Genomic DNA, 21,543 nt, shown 5'->3' with positions numbered 1-21,543 from the left:
GACGTTAGCCTGCCTTCCTGTGGTCCTCACTGAGTGACAGTGGACGTCAGCCTGCACACAGGTGTGTAAATAAAGGCGTGGAAGAATCAATGCTGCCCCGTCCATCCAGTCAAGTCTACCTACACACAGACCAGCGGCTTCTACTGCAGCCTAACAACTGTTTTTACTTTATAAAACGTCTGGTTCTCCTAAATCAGCACTCAAATACCTAAGGTATGGGGAATTAAGTAAACATGATGGAAAAACTATACTTAAATCATCTCTGCAAGACTCTAAAGCAGTGGTTCTGAGCCTTCTAACTGTAATGTTGCTGCTGTTATGAATAGTAATATAAATATTTGATATGTAGGATGTCTGATATGTGACTATGAAGGTCATGACCCCCAGGCTGAGAAGCACTCCTCTATGGGGTGATTAAAAATGGATTTATCCTCCAAGCTTTCACAAAATAAAGACACTGGTACAGAAAGTGAAACCAAGACCAACATCAACCAGCTCTTCTCAGGGAATGAAGAAAGTGATCTCCTTTGAAAGGCAGCTCTTGTTTTTCTAGTTTTAGAAATTTTACTGTTTTCAAATGGTTGAAATTAACAAAAATCTAAACTCTGAATAAATGCTTGATAACAATATGGAATAACTTCTTTTTAGCTATGGAAAGCCAGAAAATAGAAATAGTACCAAATTTTTTTAATTAAAACAAATCTTAGTTACATGTATATGTGTGTATCTCTGAGTGGGTATGTGACTGTGAATGCCAGAGCCCATGGGGATGCTGGACATCCTTGGAGCTGGAGCTATGGACAACTGAGAACCCTGCTGGGGGTGCCAGTAACTGAATTCAGGTCCTCCACAAGAGCAGTGCGCATTCTTAACTGCTGAGCCATCTCTCCAGCCCTGCCTCCCCCATAATATTACCTGCTTTTATGAGAAATTATGTTATGAAAGATAAAGACTTACTTTCCTAATTTTTATTTTAATTATTTTGGATAATCTTAAATTTTAATTTTATAGCCACAAAAACAATTAGAAGTTGAAGAGATGAAGGAAGAAAGTCCCCAGACACTTGTGTTAGATATAGACAAACTGGTACCAAGTATTTGCTAAAGCCAAGCCTTATAAAAAATAGCATAGTCCTATTTTGTGTGTGTGTGTGTGTGTGTATGGCAGGGTTTCTCTGTTCAGCCTTGGCTGTCCTGGGCTCACTTTGTACACCAGACTGGCCTGTTGCTCACAGATCCGCCTACCTCTGCCTCCTTGAGTGCTGGGATCACAGACACGTGTCACCATGCCCAGCTCATAGTCCTATTCTTTAATTTATTCTTTATTTATTTTTGTGGTAATGAGGTTTAATCTAGAGCTTCAGGCATGCTAGACAAGTGTTCTTCCACTGAGCTACATTCTCTGCTACTCAATTTATTATTTAGAAATTTACTTGAAGGGGACTACAACTGAGATACAAAGTAAATAAACTGTAATTAATATAAAAAATTAAAATTAAAAGAAAAAAATTAGTTCAAAGCAAAAACAGGAAATTTACTTGAAAAATATTTCTCAATTTTTTATGAACTTGAACACACAATTTAAATAATAGTTTGTAACATAATATATAATTTAGCATGTTTGTACACCAACTTGCACTGATTTTAAAAATATTCTTTCAAAAATATATTTATTTTCAATTATAAATTATTTTGATTCTTCATTTTTAAAGAAACTATTAAAAATACATTACTGAGTCAGTGTGTAAAATAATCCTTGGAAGTGCCATCTAAACTTACCTTATCTTCATACATCCTCTTGGCTTCCCTCAGTTCAGAACGCAGCTGAGAGACAGTAGACTCCAAGTCACTGAGCTGGCGCATGTACATGGAGTTCTGGTTCCTTGCTTGTTCTCTAAGGAGGGATGAGAGGGTATAAAAGCAAACAGCAAACTAAGAATACTCTCGATACCTCAAGGGGCCCTCACATCTCTTAAATACTACCAGGAACTATCTTATATTGAGTCATTAGAGCAACTGTCTTTATGCAAACTTGCTTCTTCAAAGTTTCAGCTCAGGGTTGTGGACAAAATTCCGAGATACCAGGTATGTGTGTGTACTATATGTAAAATTCTGTTCAATTCCTAGCACCCAAAACAGTTTTAGATTTGAAAAAATTTACTTGACAAAGCTGGATGGACAAACATATACACATACACATGGGTTCATTACACTATTCTCTACTCCTGCATATTATTAAAACATAACAGCACCGGGGGACATAGAGATGGCTCAGTAATTACGAGTATTTGTTAAGCAATCACAGAGCCAAGATCCTAGCACCTATGTAACACGTTGAACATTCTGAAAAACTACAGCTCCAAGGAATCTGATGCCCTTTTCTGGTCCCCATGCCACTGGTGCTTCCATCTGCACAAACAGGTATACATACACTCAAACACAATAAACCTTTAAAAACAAAGTCTAGGCATAGTGTTATGCATCAGTTCAAATTCTAAAATTTCACATGCATATATATTTTATGTATATACTTGAACATATATGCCTATGCAAAACTGTTCATATACGCACACATAATTATATAGAGACATAAATGTATTTATTTATATATAAATAGACAAAATTCCCAGGAGCCTGAATACTTGCAATAATACCTTCTATGTGGTAACACACCCAAGAAATATTACTGTTGCCTTTTTGTTCAAGTGTTGGTAAAGTTTTATCACTTTTACATGATACAATTCCTAAGCAATTTCAAAAACTTACTGGGACAGCATGTTAGTCAGAATAATAGTTTTGAATTATTATTTTACATGTATGAGTTTTGCCAGGAAGTATGTATGTGCACTATGCACATGCCTTGTACCCACAATGGTGAGAAAAATGGCGTTGGATTCCTGGAATTTGTACAGGGCAAAAACTCCTTGCATACACAGATAAGCTCTGAAGGAGCCAGGAAAAGTTAAACATGCAGGCTTGTCAAGTCAGAGAAAGAAGATGTTCATCTGTTCTTCTGGAATGCTGGGAAAGAACATACTTTACACCCTGGTGAGCCAGGCTCCACACATAGCCCTCAGAATCTATGTTTTGCTTATTTTAGATGCTTTTCTCTTATATCTTGAGCATTGTTTCTAGGTCATAAAACTCATCCTTATGAGTGATGTCACTTGTATTTTACAGCCTAAGAGACTTCTTTGCCAATACTGACACCCACGGGAGTTATGTTTACCTCATCAAGCTCCCTAGACCCTAAATCTTGGGTACACTATCTGAGTCAACAGTACCCATCTTTGTTTAAAAAGCCAGATGTACTCTGTAAAGAATTTCAATATAGCAGGGCATGGTGGCACATGCCTTTAATCCCAGCACTCGGGAAGGCAGAGGCAAGTGGATTGCTGTGAGCTCAAAGCCAGCCTCATCTATAAAATGAGTCCAGGACAGCCAAGGCTACACAGAAAAACCCTGTCTCGAAAAAAAAAAGGGGGGGGGGAAGAGCTTCAATGTAAACACATCTTAAGCTCTGCTATACTCATGAGACTGAATTAATCATTATCAGAAAACTTTTTTCCAAAATTGTGCTGTGCTTAAATATGGCTAAAATAAACCACCTGGTATCAGACTTTAGAAGTTTGGCCCAGCACTGGCTACATACATTAGGCTGAACCAAGTTTCCTTCTTCCCTCACCTGGGTCATTTCCCTGACAGCCATAAAGCCTACAGGGACGCCCCTCCCCTTGCAGGAACTAGAGTAGATAACAGTAATGAGCTGCCAGGTGGGTGCTGGGACTTCAACCCAGGTCCTCTCCAACATCAACAAATGCTCTTAACTGCTGAGGTAACTCTCCAGCCTAAGATACTAGTTTTTAAGTGACAATAAATGACATCAATTTCAAACTGTTAGTACACACATACTGAATGATTTCCAGTTGACTCTGGATACTGTTGGCTTGGCTTCGAGCACTGCTGGCTTTCTCCGTAAGCCCTGTTATTTCAACTTCGTGTTCACTTATTAACTGCTCGATCCTACAGAAAGAATGTGATGACTTAGATGAGAGTCTTCCCTTTGACTTAGCTCAAAAGACAATGTTTTGCAGCACCTTCAAACTTAATATTTTGTTTCAGTTTTATACGTGCTACTCTTTCATCTATCTGTTTGCTTATTTGGTACAGACTTTAATTATGTTGTCCTGGCTGGCCTTGAATTTATAGGCAATTTTCCTGCTTCTGCCTCCTAAGTGCTTAGATTACAGACAAGAGCTACCATCCCTGGTTTTGTAAATGCTACTCCACCCTTTTTAAAAAATATTTATTTACATAGTATTTATACAGTCTGCCTGCATGTGTGCCTGTAAGCCAGAAAGTGGGCACCAGATCACAGTATAGATGGTTGTGAGCCACTATGTGGTTGCTGGGAATTGAACTCGGGACCTTTGGAAGAACAGCCAGTGCTCTTAACCTCTGAGCCATCTCTCCAGCCCCTACCCCCGCTCCTTTTTAACTATTTCTTTTTTTCGACAGGGTCTCTCTTATTATGTAGCTGTTTGTCCTGGAACTTGCTGTGTAGACCAGACTACCCTCAAAATCACAGAGAGCCACCTGCCTCTCTCTGGAGTGCTGGGACTAAAGGCATGCACCACCATGCTGAGTGACAACTCTAGAATCATTTTCCTAAAACAAACTAGGTTTCCAGAATTCCGAACCTGAGTCTCAGTGGCAATAAACTATGAGAGCTGAGCAAAGCATCGTGCCTGAGAAGGTGAAGCAGGAAGATCATTGGAATACAGGAATTCAAGGCCAACCTGACAGATCATTCTTAGGTCAACTCACGCTCTTCTCCCTAGTCCTTGACCAGTCTTTGATTGGTCTTTCATCCAGGCCAACCACATCAAGAACAGTCTCATTTTTGCTATCTGATCAAACATTGACAACTGATCAAGTAGCTTATCCTTGAGCTTAAAAATCTGTATCCATGGCCTACCTTTAGTCAACTCTTCAACCCTTATGTGAGTAATGTTTCATTCACTAATCACCTGGCCTTTTTCCACCTGTCCTGATTGTGCTGGGAGTTGAGCTTATTGTCTTCCCTGTAGCAAACCTTAACAGTGCTATAGTCTTGAGTAAAGCCTTCCTTACATCTTCAAAAGGTGTCAGGAAAAGATTAACCTAATTTGGCTACAGGTCAAAAAGGAATACAGTTTCACGGCAGTCTTTTTTCATGCCTCAGACAGACACCTACCGATCTTGATGTTGTTGAAGTAACAGTTCTATTTTGTTCTGTGACTCAGATTTCAGTGTTTCAAGCTGATCCTCTACCTGGTTTTAAAATAGAGATACCAATTTGGGTGTTGGTAATCCTAAAGCTTAGAAAATGTAGAGTTTCTATGAAAGGAGTGCTTTAGAGATCTATAAATAGAAACAACACTAAAAGAACCTCTACACCCGTACTTTATACACTTGTGCTCTGGCTACGCTTACATCAAGCTGTACAGGTAGAATAGCTAGTTTCCTGTCAGAAGAGAGCACTGTGCATCATCTCAGAGAAGAAAAAATGACAACTTGGCTTATTTCTAAGGACTTTACAAACTATCTCTCAAGGCATTGAATATAAAGTAGTGTTCTCACCACTTACTGGAAATATCCTCCCTTTAAGATAAGAGATTTCTGTGTCTAATTCTCTTAGGATTTTACTAATAGCTGAGCCCAGGCTGCGGAAGTGCATGGTAGATATGCTGTCGTGTTCACATATTTTCTTGCCTGAGGCTTCTTCAAAGTCAACTAAGATTGATCGGATTTCTTGAAGCACGCCTTCATGACTAAGCATCATTTTTCGTAGCTGCTCTATCTGGCTGCTGCTCTCTTTCAGCATGCCCTCCTTAAGGCTCTTGGCAGCTTCGAGCTCATGGACTGTATTTTGAAGCTGATTTCTTAAATCCTCCTGAGACTGACTCTCCCTTCGTCTATGAAACAAATGAAAGAAAAGAAGTAACATTGATAAAACTCATTTTCACTCAATTTTACTACACTGAGGAAAAAAAAAAATATTTTTGATACAGAATTTTCCTATAAATCCCAGGCTGGTCTTGAACTCAAAGCAATCTTCCTATCTCAGCCACCGGAATGCTGAGGCTATGAGTAGGTAGGACTGTACCAGTGTAAAGAATAAAACCATAGAACAGGTTCTGGGCTAGGAAGTATCTCACTGGTGAACATCTGCCCACCACACACAGACCCTGGGTTCAGGCTCTGGCGCTGCTACTGGAGGAGGAGGAAGAAGAATCCAGGTAACAAATCCCAACCTGATGTCAGCCATGGCATCTCTCTCCATTTGCATTTCTTGAAGTTTTGTTTGCAAATCAATGACTGACTGTCTTAAGTAGAACTTTTGTTTCTCATGTAATTCATTGCTCTGAAAGAAAACACGCAAATTAATATATATATATATATATATATATATATATAATATATATATATATAACACCATCAAAATATAGATCCAGTAGACAATAATTTTCCAAGGATTATATTAGTAGCTCAGTGTTATATATATAACACCCTCCACCAACACACACACACACACACACACACACACAGTGAATAATTTCTCACCTAGGTAAGTAGAAGACATCAACAAGTTTCCCTGGCTTGGTTTTTGTTTGTTTGTTTCCCTATTTCCTGAAACAAATCTGCCTTCCAGCTCAAAGCAAAATGGGAAAATGTTTTGTCCCTTAAAACTAGAAGACTGGTTGAAATTATGTATAAAGAAACTTTATACATAAACCTTATCCTCAACCTACTTCAATTCTTGGCAACGGCCACTGCCATCTAAAACTTTAAAGGTGGGGCTGGAGAGGTTAAGAGCACTAGCTACTCTTGCAGAGGACCAGGGTTTGATTCCCAGCACGCACATAACAGCTGACAAACATCTATAACTCCAGTTCCAGGGATTCTGATGCCCTCTTTTGGAGTCTGTGAGTATTGCATATACATACACGCAGGGAAAACATTTATCATATAAAATAAAAATAAATACATTTTTTAATATAAAAAGAAAACTATGTGGTGGTACATGCCTTTAATTTGGCACTCAGGAAGGCAGAAGCAGAAGGGTCTCTGTGGGTTCGAGGTCAGCCTGGTCTACAGAGTGAGCTCCAGGACAGCCAAGGCTACACAGAGAAACCCTGTCCTGAGATTTCCAAAGCTAGGCACTAAAGCATCTCCCAGATAACAGCTGGTGACCAGTGTATGATGACTAGCTTTTTATTACCTCATCTGTGAGTCTGAACAGACAACAAAAACCACTGAAAATGAGAAGATTCTAAAATATAAAGACTAAAATTAAGCAAACAGAAAAGACAAAGAAAGATCTAGAGGAAACAAAGGTAATGTAGGGATATGTGCTTGCAGAGATTCCATTGCCATACACAAAGATTATAAAGAATAAGATGGGAAGGCTGGTGACAGTGGCACTACCTAAATTACCAAAGCTTAAGGGGCGAAGGAAGGGGGAGTCCAAGTTTACAGACAGCCTAAACTGTTTTAGGAAGAAGAATAAAGAAGGGGGGGTTGATAAAGGGCAAGGAGAAGAAGGGGGAAAGCAGCAGCAGCTAGCAGGAGAGTCCTTGCCTCATGCGCATGAGGGCCTCAGCTGATGTCTAGCTCTACACTGTCAGAGGGCCAGAGACAGTGCTGTGTCAAACGCTGCAGAGTCGAGTTAGGAGACGGGCATCGAGTATCAAGTGGCTTGAGCATCACCATTTATTTGTCCCACCTGTAGCATACCTCCTACTTGCTTCGAATATCTCAAACACAATACAAGGCGGACCATGTCTCTCCCATCTTTATCTGTCTGGTACCTAGCACATTTCTGTTACATAGGAATACAATACCAGCACTGTTTGATAAATATTAGAGGCGCCCAAACAGTGCTGCTATTACTGATTTTACTGAGAAACAGCCAAGGTGACATTCTCTACCAGGAGGTCATAGGAAAGAAGTTAGACATAGAAAATAAATTAAGGCTCTCTCTCCTTCTCTCCGCCCTCTCCCCCTCTCTGGGAGGACAACTCCTTGGCATTCATTTTCTCCTGTGGGATGCAGGGATTGAAGTCAAACTGTCAGGCTTGTGCATTAGCAGCTCCATCCACTGAGCCGCCTTGCCAGCTCAATCACTGTTTCTTTTCTCTACTAGTATGCCTGTGCTTCCTGTCTTACATGTCTTCCTGGTATATTTATCACTAGGTCTCACCACTACTAGTTTACTAGCCAGCTAGCTCACCTCCAAACTCCTTTGAGAGCCCTGGCTTATTAATTTTTATACACCATGTGTAACACAATGGCACATAGTTTTTCACATTTAATAAAACCCTAGGTTCACCTCCTAAAGTCTTCACCTAGCCTGATGAGGCAGTAACTTGCTGATGGACACAGGGCATGCGAGCAATGAGAGCAGAGAGCACCCGCAGTGCTAGCGAGAGGAAGGGCTTCAGAGAAGGGAATGCCTGAGCTGAGCCCTGATAGACAGAGTCTTCCCGCAGTCAAGTAGAAAGGCGTGGAAATCTTGATTAACAAGGTCCACCAGAAGGAGCAAGTGGTACGGTGCTGCTGGAACAGAGGGTACATACAGAGACCAGGTCCTGAACAAAGGCAGCATGAAGCCTGTGTATGGTGGTAAGAAGTCGGGCTTTGAGAAAGAAGACTAGATCTCTGCATGAAGTACACGTGAAGTTTTTAGCTCACCCTTCTAAATTCTCTTTAACCTTTATGCATGTGCATTTACGTAAAATCCTACTTTCTACCATTGTTTGCAAAGGGAAGCCAGGTATCATAAAAGCAGGTGGGCAGGCCTAAACGAATTAATAGCAGATGAATGTCATCAATTGTAACACTTTGAGGCATTCATATTTTACTAAAGTTATATCATGAAACCAAGACATTATAATTACCAGAAAGAATATGACATGTAAACTTCTTATTAGCCCAACAGAAAGGAGAGATCAAATTAACAGGTTTAGCTGATAGACCCATGACTAATGTTTTCTTTCAGGGGGTTGAGTTTTATTTCAAGGCAACATGCCTCCTTGGCCTAATGATGCCAGGTGTTAGAAAAAAAAAATGCAACTTACTTCATTTAGTCTTCTCTGCAAATCTTTAACTTGTTGTGAATATTCTTCTAAAACACGTTCAATATGCTCTTTTCCAGGGTAAGGGATGACCTTTCTATGAGAATCAAGTTCCACTTCATATTTAGGGAAAAAAGGAACTTGTGTCAAAGTTCCAGTTGCGTTTTCAATTACTGTACTTCGGATAGATGACATTAAAAATGGGCTTGAAGAACCTAAACATTAGAGAATTCATTAATTATTCATAAAACAACTTTGTGGCAAACATTACTTCAGGGGGTTCTTTTATCAGACCGTGAAGGAGCACACACAAGGTCTCATGGGAAAAACAATTAAGTACAGATAAGAGCACTGCACTAGGAGACAAGCACCAGATACAAAGGAGGAACAGGCTAGGGAAGAGAGAACATGCGCCCCTGGAACTGAATAGCTCTGAGGCATGTTTGAGTGATACCCGGTCTAGAGAACAGGAAGGACAAGGGACATTCAAGAGAGAAAGCACACTGAAGTGGCTGGAGACATCTGGGATGTTCTGGGCGGGAGAAAAGCTGCTGCCATTCAAGGATGGAAACACAGATTCTGAGGAGCCTGTAGTCACGCTAAGGGGTTTGGATCTCACCTAGTATGGTATAATTTTAAAACTGGGAAGAGCTCTGCTCATGGGAAATATTTCTCAATGGCATCAGGATCCTAAGGTAGAATCCATGACTATAAGTGGCAGACTAGTGAGAAAGCCACAGCAAAAATGTTCCAAAAGTAGAGATATTAGCTAGACTGATAAGTATTTGGGTTTCTGTGAGAATGAAAACAATGAAGAGGAAAGGGCACTGGCAAGTGATCGACTGACAGGCAGACAGAGAGTGGTAATTTAGGAGTGATAGCAGAATCGACGACAGCCCTTATGAAACTGTAGTATATCAGGATCACTTGGGAAACTTAAATTAAAAAAAATACAGTGTGTCTAAGCCCCAGTCTGGACCTACTGAATCAAAATCTAAGACATTTCAATGTATAGACCTGAAACGGCTAGGGTTTGGTGGCACTGACAGGGATCAGGGTTGAAAGCCACTTGCATTAGGCAGGAAAATAGAAGCTCCATAGTACTAATATGGGACAGGGCTGGGGTAAGAGACTGACTACAGAACTCCAGCACTTGTTGATGAGATGTGTGCACAGGGATAGGATGGGGCTGGAAGGATGGCTCAGCAGTTAAGAGCACTTGTTGCTCTTCCAGAGGACCCAGGTTTGTTCCCCAGGACACAAATCATGGCTCAAAGCCATCTGTAACTCTTGATCCAGGGGATCAGATGCCCTCTTCTGACTTCAGAGGGCACCAGGCACACACATGGTACACAACATACCTGCAGGCAAAAACACTCATACACGTAGAGTAAAAAGAGCCAAAACTTTTCTTAGAAAAATAAGTCAAAACTTTAGTGGTCAGGAAGTTGATGGGCCACCATGAGGCCAGCCAGTTATTATTAAGAATGATGCTACACATGAGGAGGAGAGACAATCTGACAGGAGCTGAGTTGGACTAAGAAATGCTGGAGGAAGGGATGGTATTAGGGAGACATATTTTAATATGCTGAGGTTGAAGTACTTCAGCACAGAAACAGTTTTTAGATTAAATAAAGATAATGAAAACAAGCTGAAAAAACAGATACTCTCAGTTAAGCTCTAACTCAAAACTAGAGTTACAAACAGCACAGCAGACATTCACGACTCAGTTCTGTAAGACAAAGCACACTAAAAACTAGGAGCCGAGGTGGGTGTTAAGAAGACTGTATTTCTAACCCCCATTTTGTTTTAGAAAAGCATACCTCCATTGGTTGTGATGCTGCTTGGTAAAAGATCGTCACTACTTGATTTATCAGCCTTTGATTCCATATTATCTACCTCTGCCTCTTCTTAGAGATCTTGAAACACGAGTGCTTCCCGGTTTGGATTGTTCAGTTCTTATCTATGAAAGATAAGGTATTCAACCTTTATTACAGCCTTGTTTGTTGGGGTGACTTTCCTCCACACTGTGTGAAGGTGTGTCTCTGTATTTTCAACTGTTAATTCTGTACCAGCAGAGAGCTAAGGGATGGCAGAATTTTAGTACTGTCATTTCTACAGCCCACAATACTTACTGAAAAAGCCCATAGGAGAATCAAACCGACTTTGTTAACACCTTTGATGTTTTCCTCTAGAAAAATAGCTTATGTATACAAAAATACCTTACTGCTATGTAAAACTAATGTGTAGATCAAATTTTATTGTAAAGCTTGATTTTAAGACCAAAGGAGGCTTTGTTACTTTTGTCTGGACAGGGTCAAACAGGCAAAACAAGGTATCCTTGTTGGCTTGGAACTCACTATGTACACCAGGCTGGCCTTGAATCACAGAGATCCACCTCATTCTGCCTCATGAGTGCTGGGATTAAAGGTATGGGCCACCACACTCAGCCCCCAAAGGGTTATTAAAGATAAGCTTAAATAAAGTTTAATACTTTAAGCCAATTGTGGTGGCAAATGCCTTTGATCTCAGCATTTGGGAGGCAGAGGCAGTCAGATCTCCGAGTTCAAGGACAGCCTGTTCTACAAAGTGAGTTCTAGGATAGCCAGAGCTATACAGAGAGACCCTGTCTTGAAAAACAAAGCAAAATAATGATAACAACAATAATAATAATGATGATGACTTAATTCTTTAGTTATGATGATGACTAGTGCTCTGGTTGGGAGCACTTTCAATCTCTTATAAAATTATGTTGCTAAAGAACAGGACTTATCTCCCTAACAAAGATCTCAAATCAGCAAATTAGATGTCATTAATAAGAGCTGAAAAATGTATTTGATGTTAAATAATGCTTATAGTTGTATATTTGATCAAGAGAGTGTTTCTAAGTTTGGAAAATAAGAATGGTGGCCTAATCCCAAATTTCTCCTTAATTTTACTCAAACAAGCATAAAATCAAGATGGAAAACAAGCAAAACTATGTGTACTCCACATTATCACTGCCCTAGGGAAAGAACCCTTCAAATATCTAGATAGAGAAATTCTCCCTCCCTAGGCAGCTCCCACCATTCTGCTGGGAGCCATTGCTATGGAGAAATGGGAGAAGCAAACACTAGAAAGATTCAAAAGGAACAGAGGTGAGCCACAAACTCAGAGGGCAGACGAATGTATTCCTAGAGAGTGACACAACAGAAGTAAAAGCACTGAGCCCCATTAGCCTGCAGTATGGGCTAGCAGCCTCAGAGAAACAACGTGAGGAGATTATATTTCAAAGGAGGTGGCTTTCCCTGGATACAATATGCTAAATGAACAGGATAGGAGAGGGAAAATTAAGGACCCAGTAGGAACAAAACAGAGGTAAGACACTTAGCCTTCCTTCTACACCTCCCACCTCTATCCCAACCATTCCCATAAAGCCACACAGGAAGAGGGTGCTGCAGCCCAGAAGCCCTGCTCTGAAATGAACAGAATGAACAGTAATGAAGTCTGCATAATACAAAAACAAACCAAAACCAAAACAAAAACAAAAAAACCAGCAAAGCCCCTGCAATCCAGTTTGCACTATTTTAGAATGACCATATTCCTCACTTTGAACAGAGATTCTGTGTTCCTCTACTTTGTGACACAGTAGCACTGAAATGCTCTGTTTTTAGGCACAAGTTTGTAAGATTGTTAAGAATTTCTATAATTAAAGGACTTTTCTCAGGAAATCATAATACTATTGAGCTCTGCCCTTGGATAATTTGTGGATCATAACAATATGAACTTACAAGTCTTATTTTCCTTAGAAATGTGTAGTTTGATTCCCTTTATTACTTACTTATTCTTGTGTCACTGGGGAGCAAACACAGAGCATGGCATGCTCCCCAGAACGGCAAGTGTCCATTTCAAGTCCAAGGGAAATACAGCAGTGGGATCTTGGCTTGTTCTGCTGTGCCTGAGGTCTGCTACCAACACTTCTACACCATTTAAAACCATGCATATGTTTACACTGAAAAGAGCCTTAAAACTCTGACAATGCGGTCATGACTGGAACGGTGCAGAAAGGGCCTTTGCCATCGCACCGCACATACACAGGGCTTTTGTAGCATTAGTGCAGCTGAGCTGAAGCACTTGGCGCTATCTCCTGAGTGCTTACTCCTCTTCCTTGAACTCCAAAAGGGGGTATGCAGCTCCTTCCTTTCCAAAGTTTCCATCTTGATTTCTTTCCTTAGAACTCTCATTAAGGTGGACCTGACTATGATAGAATAGCTCTGTGGCAAGGTGATTTACAGTTTAAGTCCTATTTTGGTTGGTTATGTCACTTAAATATAAGTCTATTCAGTAGTGGCTCACCCTCAATGATAAATCATTCTATCTTCCATAGAAACTTGAGACTGAGGGTTTCATGGGGTTGGTATATGCGCCCCTAAAACCACCTTGAACCTATAAGGAGGCTAATATTGAACAGCACTTACTGCCAGAATGCCTAATTAATTAAGAACTGCTTATTAACTTCACATTGATCTGCATTATATTCTTAATCACTCTTTTTCTATAGATGTTGTCATCCAGGCTCAAGCCCTAGATCTGTAAAGCATGACCTCTGTAATCTTGAGAACAGCATTTGGCACCTCCAAGATTATGATATGGAGGTGGTATGAACACTTTGTAAGCGCAAGGGTTAGCTAAAAGAACTCATGCATAAGCCCTCCTATACAGGACCTGCCTCAATACTCGCATACAATACTACCTAATAGGGTAGACACAACATGAATTAAGATGTATCTTTCTAATTTGAGCAACTTACTTCCCCATAATAAGTAGTTTTATCTTTCTATTCATTTAGAAAGAAGATACAAGCTTTCTATAAGTCCATGAACATAGAAGAAAGCACAGTTGACCTGTTCAACTAAATGTAAAGACAGGGCTATCACAATGTATACAGGAATTGGCTATTTAGATTACTCGTCATCAGTACACACCAGCTAGCAGAAAGCAAATCTGGAATAGTACATAACCTAGAACAAGGAAGCCTCGTTCTGTTGTTGCATAACTGTTAGAGAGCACATATAACTTCTACCAGCTCTGAGCTTCAACTTCCACCTATACCAAATGAGATGATCACTGAGCTTTTTAAAGTTTTTCTACCCTGCAGAAGCTGGGAAGTGTTCTGAGCCCTAGCTACCAAAAGCTTTTCTCAAGTCCATGAGACACAGCTATAAAAACAGAGCTCCACTGACCAGTCTGAGAACCGCAGATACAAAGCTCGCGCTGCTTTAGCTTTAGGTATCCCAGGTTAGCAGGCATTAAGTTCAAGGCTTCACAGTTTCTAAGGTAAATTGCATACAGACACAAGAAACTGAGACAGCAACTGTGTATGAGCAGAACTGTTAACAATAGTTAGAAAAGGATACCTTAATTTCTGGATATTCTTATTTTCAGTTACTTCTATTAATACCTGAAAAATGAAATTTGCTTATTAATATATTTCGTTAACTAAAATTTAAAAGTTTAATTTATACATTTTTATTATTTACGGTTTTGAAATATTTATATATCACAAGAAAAGTTTTTTTTTTTTATTATTACCTGTGTGTTTGTGGTAGGAGGGACATATATGTACTACGACATATGTGTGGAAGTCAGGGGACAACTTTTGGAGTCAGCTCCCTGCTGCTTTTATGTGAGTAGTGGGACTTCTGCCAACCCGAATCCCAAGTGTACATGTGATGGCCTTCTCTGCTGTGCTCAAGCTAAGGAGCTTGCTGAGATGACCCTCAGCTGGGCAACGTGCCAGCATCCCATGACGTCCCACAGAAAACACACAGAAGACATTTCTCATGGCTGATTTTAGTTAAGGGTAAATGCAAAAGAGGGTAGATGGTCTTCCAGCAAGTCGTTTCAGATAAATTGTAATACAGTGTGCTTATCATCTCTACATATATCTTTACCTATATGTTTGCAATTACATTAAATCTATGTCAGCCTAAGTTTGCTTTCATCTCCTCACTATACCTGCTTTTTAGTGTTCTTAGCTATCGATGCTCTGAACTTCACTTTCTGCATTAGAAACGTTAGTATCTTCAGCTGTTCTTCATTTACCTAGCCTAATGCATACAACTGATCAGTGTATTCTGTGGAGTCTATATCTCTGTTACACAGTAGAGCTCAATAAGACGTCTTAGATGTGGTTAGTCACTGGGCAAGAATCCTTGAATGAGCAATCTAACTTTAGTTCTATTGATTTTGTTGTTGTTAATGCACTCATGAACTCTCGCCAGACCCACTATAAAATATCTTGAAAGGTATTTCTTGTTTCCCTTAAAAGCAATGTCATGGTTCCAACCTTGCTCTAAGACTAGGGGGCAAAGCTCTAGAACTTGCTGAAAATTACTGGGCTGAACACTTAAAATAGGTAAAGTATGTAACATGTAAATTATATCTCAAAAGGCTGAAGAGTGGGAATGGGAAATAGCTGCTTGGGGCCCAGAAGTGGGTCAGCTAAACCTGAACAGTACTCTTTCCAGAACCCCTGGAACAACAAACCGGCTCCATCCCTCTTGCCTTAGAGAGACTACTCTCAACCAGGCTGCTATATTTCTCCCATGCAAGCACTTTGACCTTGGACACCCAGGAGTCTCCAACTCTTCTTTGATACCTGATAGAAATCTAATAATGCCTAAGAAGTATGCTTATGCTAATTTTTAACATTTCAATTTTTTACATTTTGATAATTTCGTATGTGAGTACTTTAATCCTCCCTCCCCCTCCTCCAACTTTCCCCATGTTCCCAGCTCCTCTCAAATTCATGACCTCTTCGTTAAATATTATACACACACACTCTCTCACACACGCACACTTTCTCTCTCATATACATACACATATAAACACAGCCTGCTGAGTACATTCGGTGTTGCTCGGATGTGTACGTGTTTAGGGCTTGGAAAACCTGCCAGGGCCTTCTCCCTGGACAAGACTGATTCTGCCTCTCTAAAGCCATCAGTTGCTTGCAGCTCTTCATCTAGGGCCTTGAGAGATTTCATGTCAACTGGTGTTCTCATTCATTCTGAAGGTCTTGTTTAGGCAACCATATGTTTGGGATTTAATGGATACAGCCTGTCATTGGATACATTGTGTCATAGAAGACACAATCTTGTAGCACGTATCCTGATCCTCTGGCTATTACAATCTTTCCACCTCCTCTTTATGAATATTCTGAGCCTTAGATGTAGGGGTTGTACTACGGATTTATCAAGGATGCCTCAGTCAGTTGTTTTCTGCATTTTAACCATGTGTGGCCTTTTGGTTCTGTTGTTGGGGTTTTTGTTGTTGTTTTGTGTTTGTTTTCAAGACAGGGTTTCTCTGTGTAGCCTTTGTAAACCAAGCTGGCCTCAAACTCACAAAGATCCACCTGCCTCTGCCTCCCTGAGTGCTGGGATTAAGGCATGCACCACTGTATATGGCATTTGTGGCTTTTGCTAATGGTGTCTGCAGAAAAAGGAAAAAAAATAAAAGCTTTTTTGATGAGGGGTGATAGCTCCGCTCCACTTATGTCAGTATAAGGACAAGCATCTAGAACACAGAAAGTACACTGGCTTAGGAAAGTGGTAGCAGTGTGCTCTTCACTAGGGTCCATGACCTCGCCAGCCGTGGGTAGTTGACTGGGTTTTATGGTAACAGACATGAATTCCCTTGTATTGTCTGGGCCTTAAGTCCGATTAGACAGTGATTGGTTACCCTCAAGGTACAAGAGCCACTACTACACCATTAGGTTATCTTGCCATGCCATCGTGTGGTCCGTCACTTTTTATTTGCTCTCTTTAGCAAAAGTGAACAGTGACATATCAACTGAAAAACAGAAGTCTTAAAAACTGGCTTTAATGGCAGATTACCTCATTATGCACCACCTTTTTCTTAACAGAATTCCCTATTCATTCTCCTAAGATTTATAGAATTCAAGAAAATACACAGTGACCCCATTACTACCCCCACTGCTCCCACAGCTGTAGTTTTCAAGTGTTCATTCATGCGGGGTTCCGCGTGACTTAGGAGCACTGCCTTGTGTATTCGGTGTCCACAGTGGCTGTAATAAATTACCACAAACATAGCAGCTTGGAACAACAGACATCTTTTCTGGAGGCGATTGTTCAGTATCAGTCTCCAAGAGCTCGTAAGCAAGACATGAGCAGGCTCCATTCTCCTAGAACCCATTTCTTATCTGTGTGGATCACCACTATTCCTCGCCTTACAGCCACATCACTCTAGTCTCTGTCTTTGTAGTCTTACCACCTTCCCCATTTCCTTCTGCGTTAGGACAAACATAATTTATGATAATCCTTCCTTTGCCTTTCCGGCTAGAGAGACAGATCCAAACAGTTGAGAGCACTCTTGCTCTTGCAGAGGACCTGGGTTTGTTTTCCAGCACCCACATGATGGTACACAGCCATCAGTAACTACAGTTCCAGGGGATCTGATGTCCTTTCCTGACCTCTGTGAGTATCAGACACTAACATAATATGATAGACATACATATATACAGGCAAAACATTCATACACAAAAATAAACCTAAAAATTAAAAACAAATCTTTGGTTTAAATTCCATACGCAAAGACTTTTTTCCCCCCATAACATTTATAGGCTCCAGGGATCAGGACCTAATTTTTTAGGTGGTCGTTATTCAGCTTTGGAGACAGGTGGTTCAGAAAAAGGTCCTTTTTAATAGATGCTATAGGGTTTTTTGTTTGTGTTTGTTTTTTGACTCAGGGCCTCTCTCCATAACCCTGGCTGGCCTGGTCTCTGTATAGACCTCACAGAGATCTGCCTGTCTCCTGAGTGCTGGAATTAAAGTCGTGTACCACCACGATCAGCTTTAAATTCTAGAGTTTTAGAGTGGCTCGCCCTGATACCGAAGAGAGCCATCCCAAAGAACTACAACAGCAAGCAAAGGCTTTGTACATACAGCAGATCTGCAACTGCTACATTCAGAGGTTAAATAGCACTATTACATGAAAACGGTTTTACATACAACTAAACAGGTGACTGTATTAGAATTTAAAATGCAGGACTGGAAAGACGGCTAAGCCTTAAGAGCACTTGCTGCTCTTGCAGTGGATCTAGTGTTCGGTTCCCAGCACCCACATGGCTGCTCAAAACCTTTTGGAACTCCAGTTCCGGGGGATCCCACAACCCCTCCAGGAAGAGGCAGGCATCAGGCGCGCACAGGGTGCACTTACACACAGGCAGGCGAAACACTGAATCACATACAATAAAAACACATCTTTAAAAACTAACGATTGTGGCACGGAGGTGGGAGTTTCAGATCTCTGCCACAGCTTGCCCACGCTCACGCACAAAAGCAGTCCTGTCTAACTCGGACCTTTTTTCTTATGCGGGAAAAAATAGTTCTCCGTCAGACTCCCTAAGGAACAGGCCCCATCACTTGTCTCCTACATTCCCATGACCTTAAAGCAGCATGACAAGAAACAGGAACATCTAGGACAGCTGGAGTGGGGACTTGTGCCAGTGTTTTGGGGAAAGGATGGATGAGGACTGTTGCTGATGGGGAAAAGGCGGGACCTGAAGTGGATTACCAACCAAGACTCCAGTCACACAGTGTTTAACAGTCTCCTGGGGGATGGACCGGCGACAGTCCGAGGCCCACTCCGGTCTGTCCTCATGTTTTCTCTTCCAGCGGTTCCCGGGAGCCAGGAAAGAACAGCAGTGAGCAGTCCCCGTTGTGCCCACGGAAGTCTGTACCGACCCGAGGTCACGAAGCCCCAGTTTTCCCTCCACTGTCCCCGGAGAACTCTCCCAAACCAGCTGTACAAAGTTACTGAGCCGCTACCACGTGGGAGCACAAGGCCATGGAAGGTTCCAGAAGTACCAGGACTTGATCCGGGTCCTCCGAGGAACGACCCAGACCTGTGCGCACCCGGTCCCCATACCTGCTAACTAACACCTCGTCCTAAGAGACCGGCCGCATGTCCGCGGGGGCCGCGGCCGCACCTGCGCGACCCGGGGACCCGCCGGCTCCCACTGTGCCCCGAGGCCGCCGCGGCCCGCGCAGCTGCCCCTCCGCGGCGCCCGACCCAGCACCGCGCGGGCGGCCTCGCCACCCGCTCCCGCCGCCGCCGGCTGCTGCCCAGCACGAGCTCGGTCAGACGGTTGACGCCGGAGAATCCACCGCGAGGAGAGGCGGGGCGTGAGGAAGTGGGCGGGGCGTGGGAGAGGGCGGGGCTGAGCGAGGGGAGGAGCTGTGGGAAGGGGCGGGCAGAGTACGAGGCCACGCCCCCTGGCTCCGGCGCGCTCCCCCGCCCCTACGCCGTTGCCGAGGCAACCAGGCGGGCCGGACAAGCCACTTTTCTTCTTTTTCCCTACTGCCCCGCAACCCGGCTCCTAGCCTCACTCTCCAGTCATTCTCACAGACGCCACACAAAAATCCTCTCCTATGCCAAACGGTACAAACCCTCCCTGTTAACACACGTGCTGAGGGAGAGGCAGGTTGACACCCTTACTCACCGGTGCAGCTCTTCCCCACTCCCCGCGTGTTCAAGCTAACAGAATAACTTGCATTTTGCAGCCCGCCTGTGCTTAGCCTGTACTTTTATAAGCTGTGCCTCCTTCCGGAGTGTTTTCCCAGGTCCAGACGTGGTGTCGGGGTAGCTGACCCTTCTGCCTCCGGAGAGCTGTTTCCTCCGCCGTGCTTCGGTTACTCTGTCGTTAACTCTAACGTGGAATTTATCAGCTTGAGACTGCACACTCAGACTCCAGCGTGCTGATCAAATTAGCATTCCATTGGAAGGGTTCCAGACAGGCCTGGAGTCTACGGGACACAAACTGTAGGGTTTAGGCTGCCCACAGACTGGGACCCTTCTGCCCTAGACTCTGCTCTGACAGATGTGCACTGGTAGACTCTGTTGTGTTGAATTCTGTTAACTATCAACGTTAAGCAGACTACAACAATAAATACATTAATGTACAAATTGACTGTAAATATCGATAAACAATATTTCATTACAAATTGTAACAGTGTATGAAGTACCATTAAAGACTGTTTTTAGCATACCTTCAGTTTTCCCGTTTACTGCCTTACAGACATCTAGGATTATAGTATCAAGCACATAAACAGCAAATTCAGCCATAAATATCAAGCAGAAAGTTAAATGACTAGCCCCTGTGACTAGACCGAAAACAAATTCCAATTCGGTTTTTTTTTTTAATCTTTTTTATCTCTATCAAAATATAAGTGTGTTCTTACGGCATAAAAATATTTTAATTACCTAATACATGATTTTTTTTTTTTTTATTGGTGTCTCATTTTGTGTTTGTACCCTGAATAGAGTTTTTTGTTGTTGCTCTCTTTTTGAAATTTTGAAAGATAAGTTCCTGGTTGCCTCCACCATCCTTTACGCAATCAGAACCCAGTTTCTCCAGTTTCTTCAGCTTTCCCTTATGGACTGAAGACCCGGGCTCCCCCAGACCTCCTGGGGCAGCCTGGGATTGCTAAAACACCCAGCCTCCTGCACTGAATAGCTACTGGGTTCTCAGCTTCTCCTGAGGGATACAGACCTTATTGTGAAAGCCAGTCTAATAAAGCCTCTGTTAAATATCTATTCACTCTGTGGGTTTTGTTCCCCTAGAGAACCCTAACTGATACAGTAAGGGTGCAAGTGGAGCTCAGAGGTCGGCGTGGGCTGTCTTCCTCAGAGCGGAGCTCTCCCTGTGCCCTTTTACATTGCCTCTGGGGTCAGACTCAGGCGAGCTTGCCAGGCAAGCCCCTTTCCCAGCTCAGCCAACCCGCAGGCCCCACCTTAGTTTTCTGAGGTAGGGCCTCTTGCTGAATCTAGAGCTCACCAGTTGGCTACACTGACCCACCAGCAAGACCCAGAGGGCTTTCTGTCTCGACCTCCCCAACTTTTAAGACTGTGGGAGCTGAGGACCCAAACTCATGGCAGTCACTTTACTGACTGAGCCGTTTTCCCAGTCCCACTTTGTAACATCTTTAGAGGAATCAAATAAAAGCAATACCGTCTTACCTTTTAAAACAAGGAGTTTCGAGATGAAGGAAGGGTCTAGAGTTCCTTAAGCGGCCATTCATTACTGCACAAGTACTGATAGCACCATGGTAGGTGATGAACGATGAATAGTATCATACATGGAGTTCTGTTTCAGTTTTCAAATTTAAAACTTTTATGTGTATGGGTGGTTTTCCTGAATATACGTATTTGCACTGAGGAGGTAAAAAAAAAAAAAGGGGGGGGGGGTCATATTCCCTGGGACTGGAGTCACAGGCAGTTGTGATTTGCCATGTGGGTGCTGGCAATCAAATCCCACAAACAGCCAGCATTCCCCAGTTACTGTGTGTTTACCTTTTTTTTTTTCCTTTAGTGCTAGGAATCAAATTTTATATATATATATATATATATATATATATATATATATA

General features: G+C 42.0%; 1 protein-coding gene across 1 annotated transcript in view; it reads right to left on the bottom strand.

The window, feature by feature from the left end:
• Positions 1-19,209, bottom strand: part of Ccdc158 (coiled-coil domain containing 158) — a 54,504-nt gene extending 35,295 nt beyond the window's left edge. Inside the window, exons 1-9 of the mRNA XM_055595911.1 lie at positions 19,046-19,209; positions 14,515-14,558; positions 10,942-11,081; positions 9,122-9,333; positions 6,296-6,405; positions 5,629-5,956; positions 5,236-5,312; positions 3,912-4,022; positions 1,779-1,893 (exon numbers count right to left, since the gene is read on the bottom strand). Of these exons, the coding sequence (XP_055451886.1) occupies positions 1,779-1,893; positions 3,912-4,022; positions 5,236-5,312; positions 5,629-5,956; positions 6,296-6,405; positions 9,122-9,333; positions 10,942-11,008 (1,020 nt within the window). The 5' untranslated portion in view covers positions 11,009-11,081; positions 14,515-14,558; positions 19,046-19,209. The remainder of the gene's footprint in view (positions 1-1,778; positions 1,894-3,911; positions 4,023-5,235; positions 5,313-5,628; positions 5,957-6,295; positions 6,406-9,121; positions 9,334-10,941; positions 11,082-14,514; positions 14,559-19,045) is intronic.
• Between the last annotated feature and the right edge of the window lie 2,334 nt (positions 19,210-21,543).

The sequence above is a fragment of the Psammomys obesus genome, unplaced genomic scaffold, assembly GCF_907164565.1.
Source record: "Psammomys obesus unplaced genomic scaffold, mPsaObe1.curated_primary_1811, whole genome shotgun sequence".
NCBI lineage: Eukaryota > Metazoa > Chordata > Mammalia > Rodentia > Muridae > Psammomys > Psammomys obesus.
Note: the sequence above shows the minus strand (reverse complement) of the source record. Positions and strands in the feature narration are given on the sequence as shown.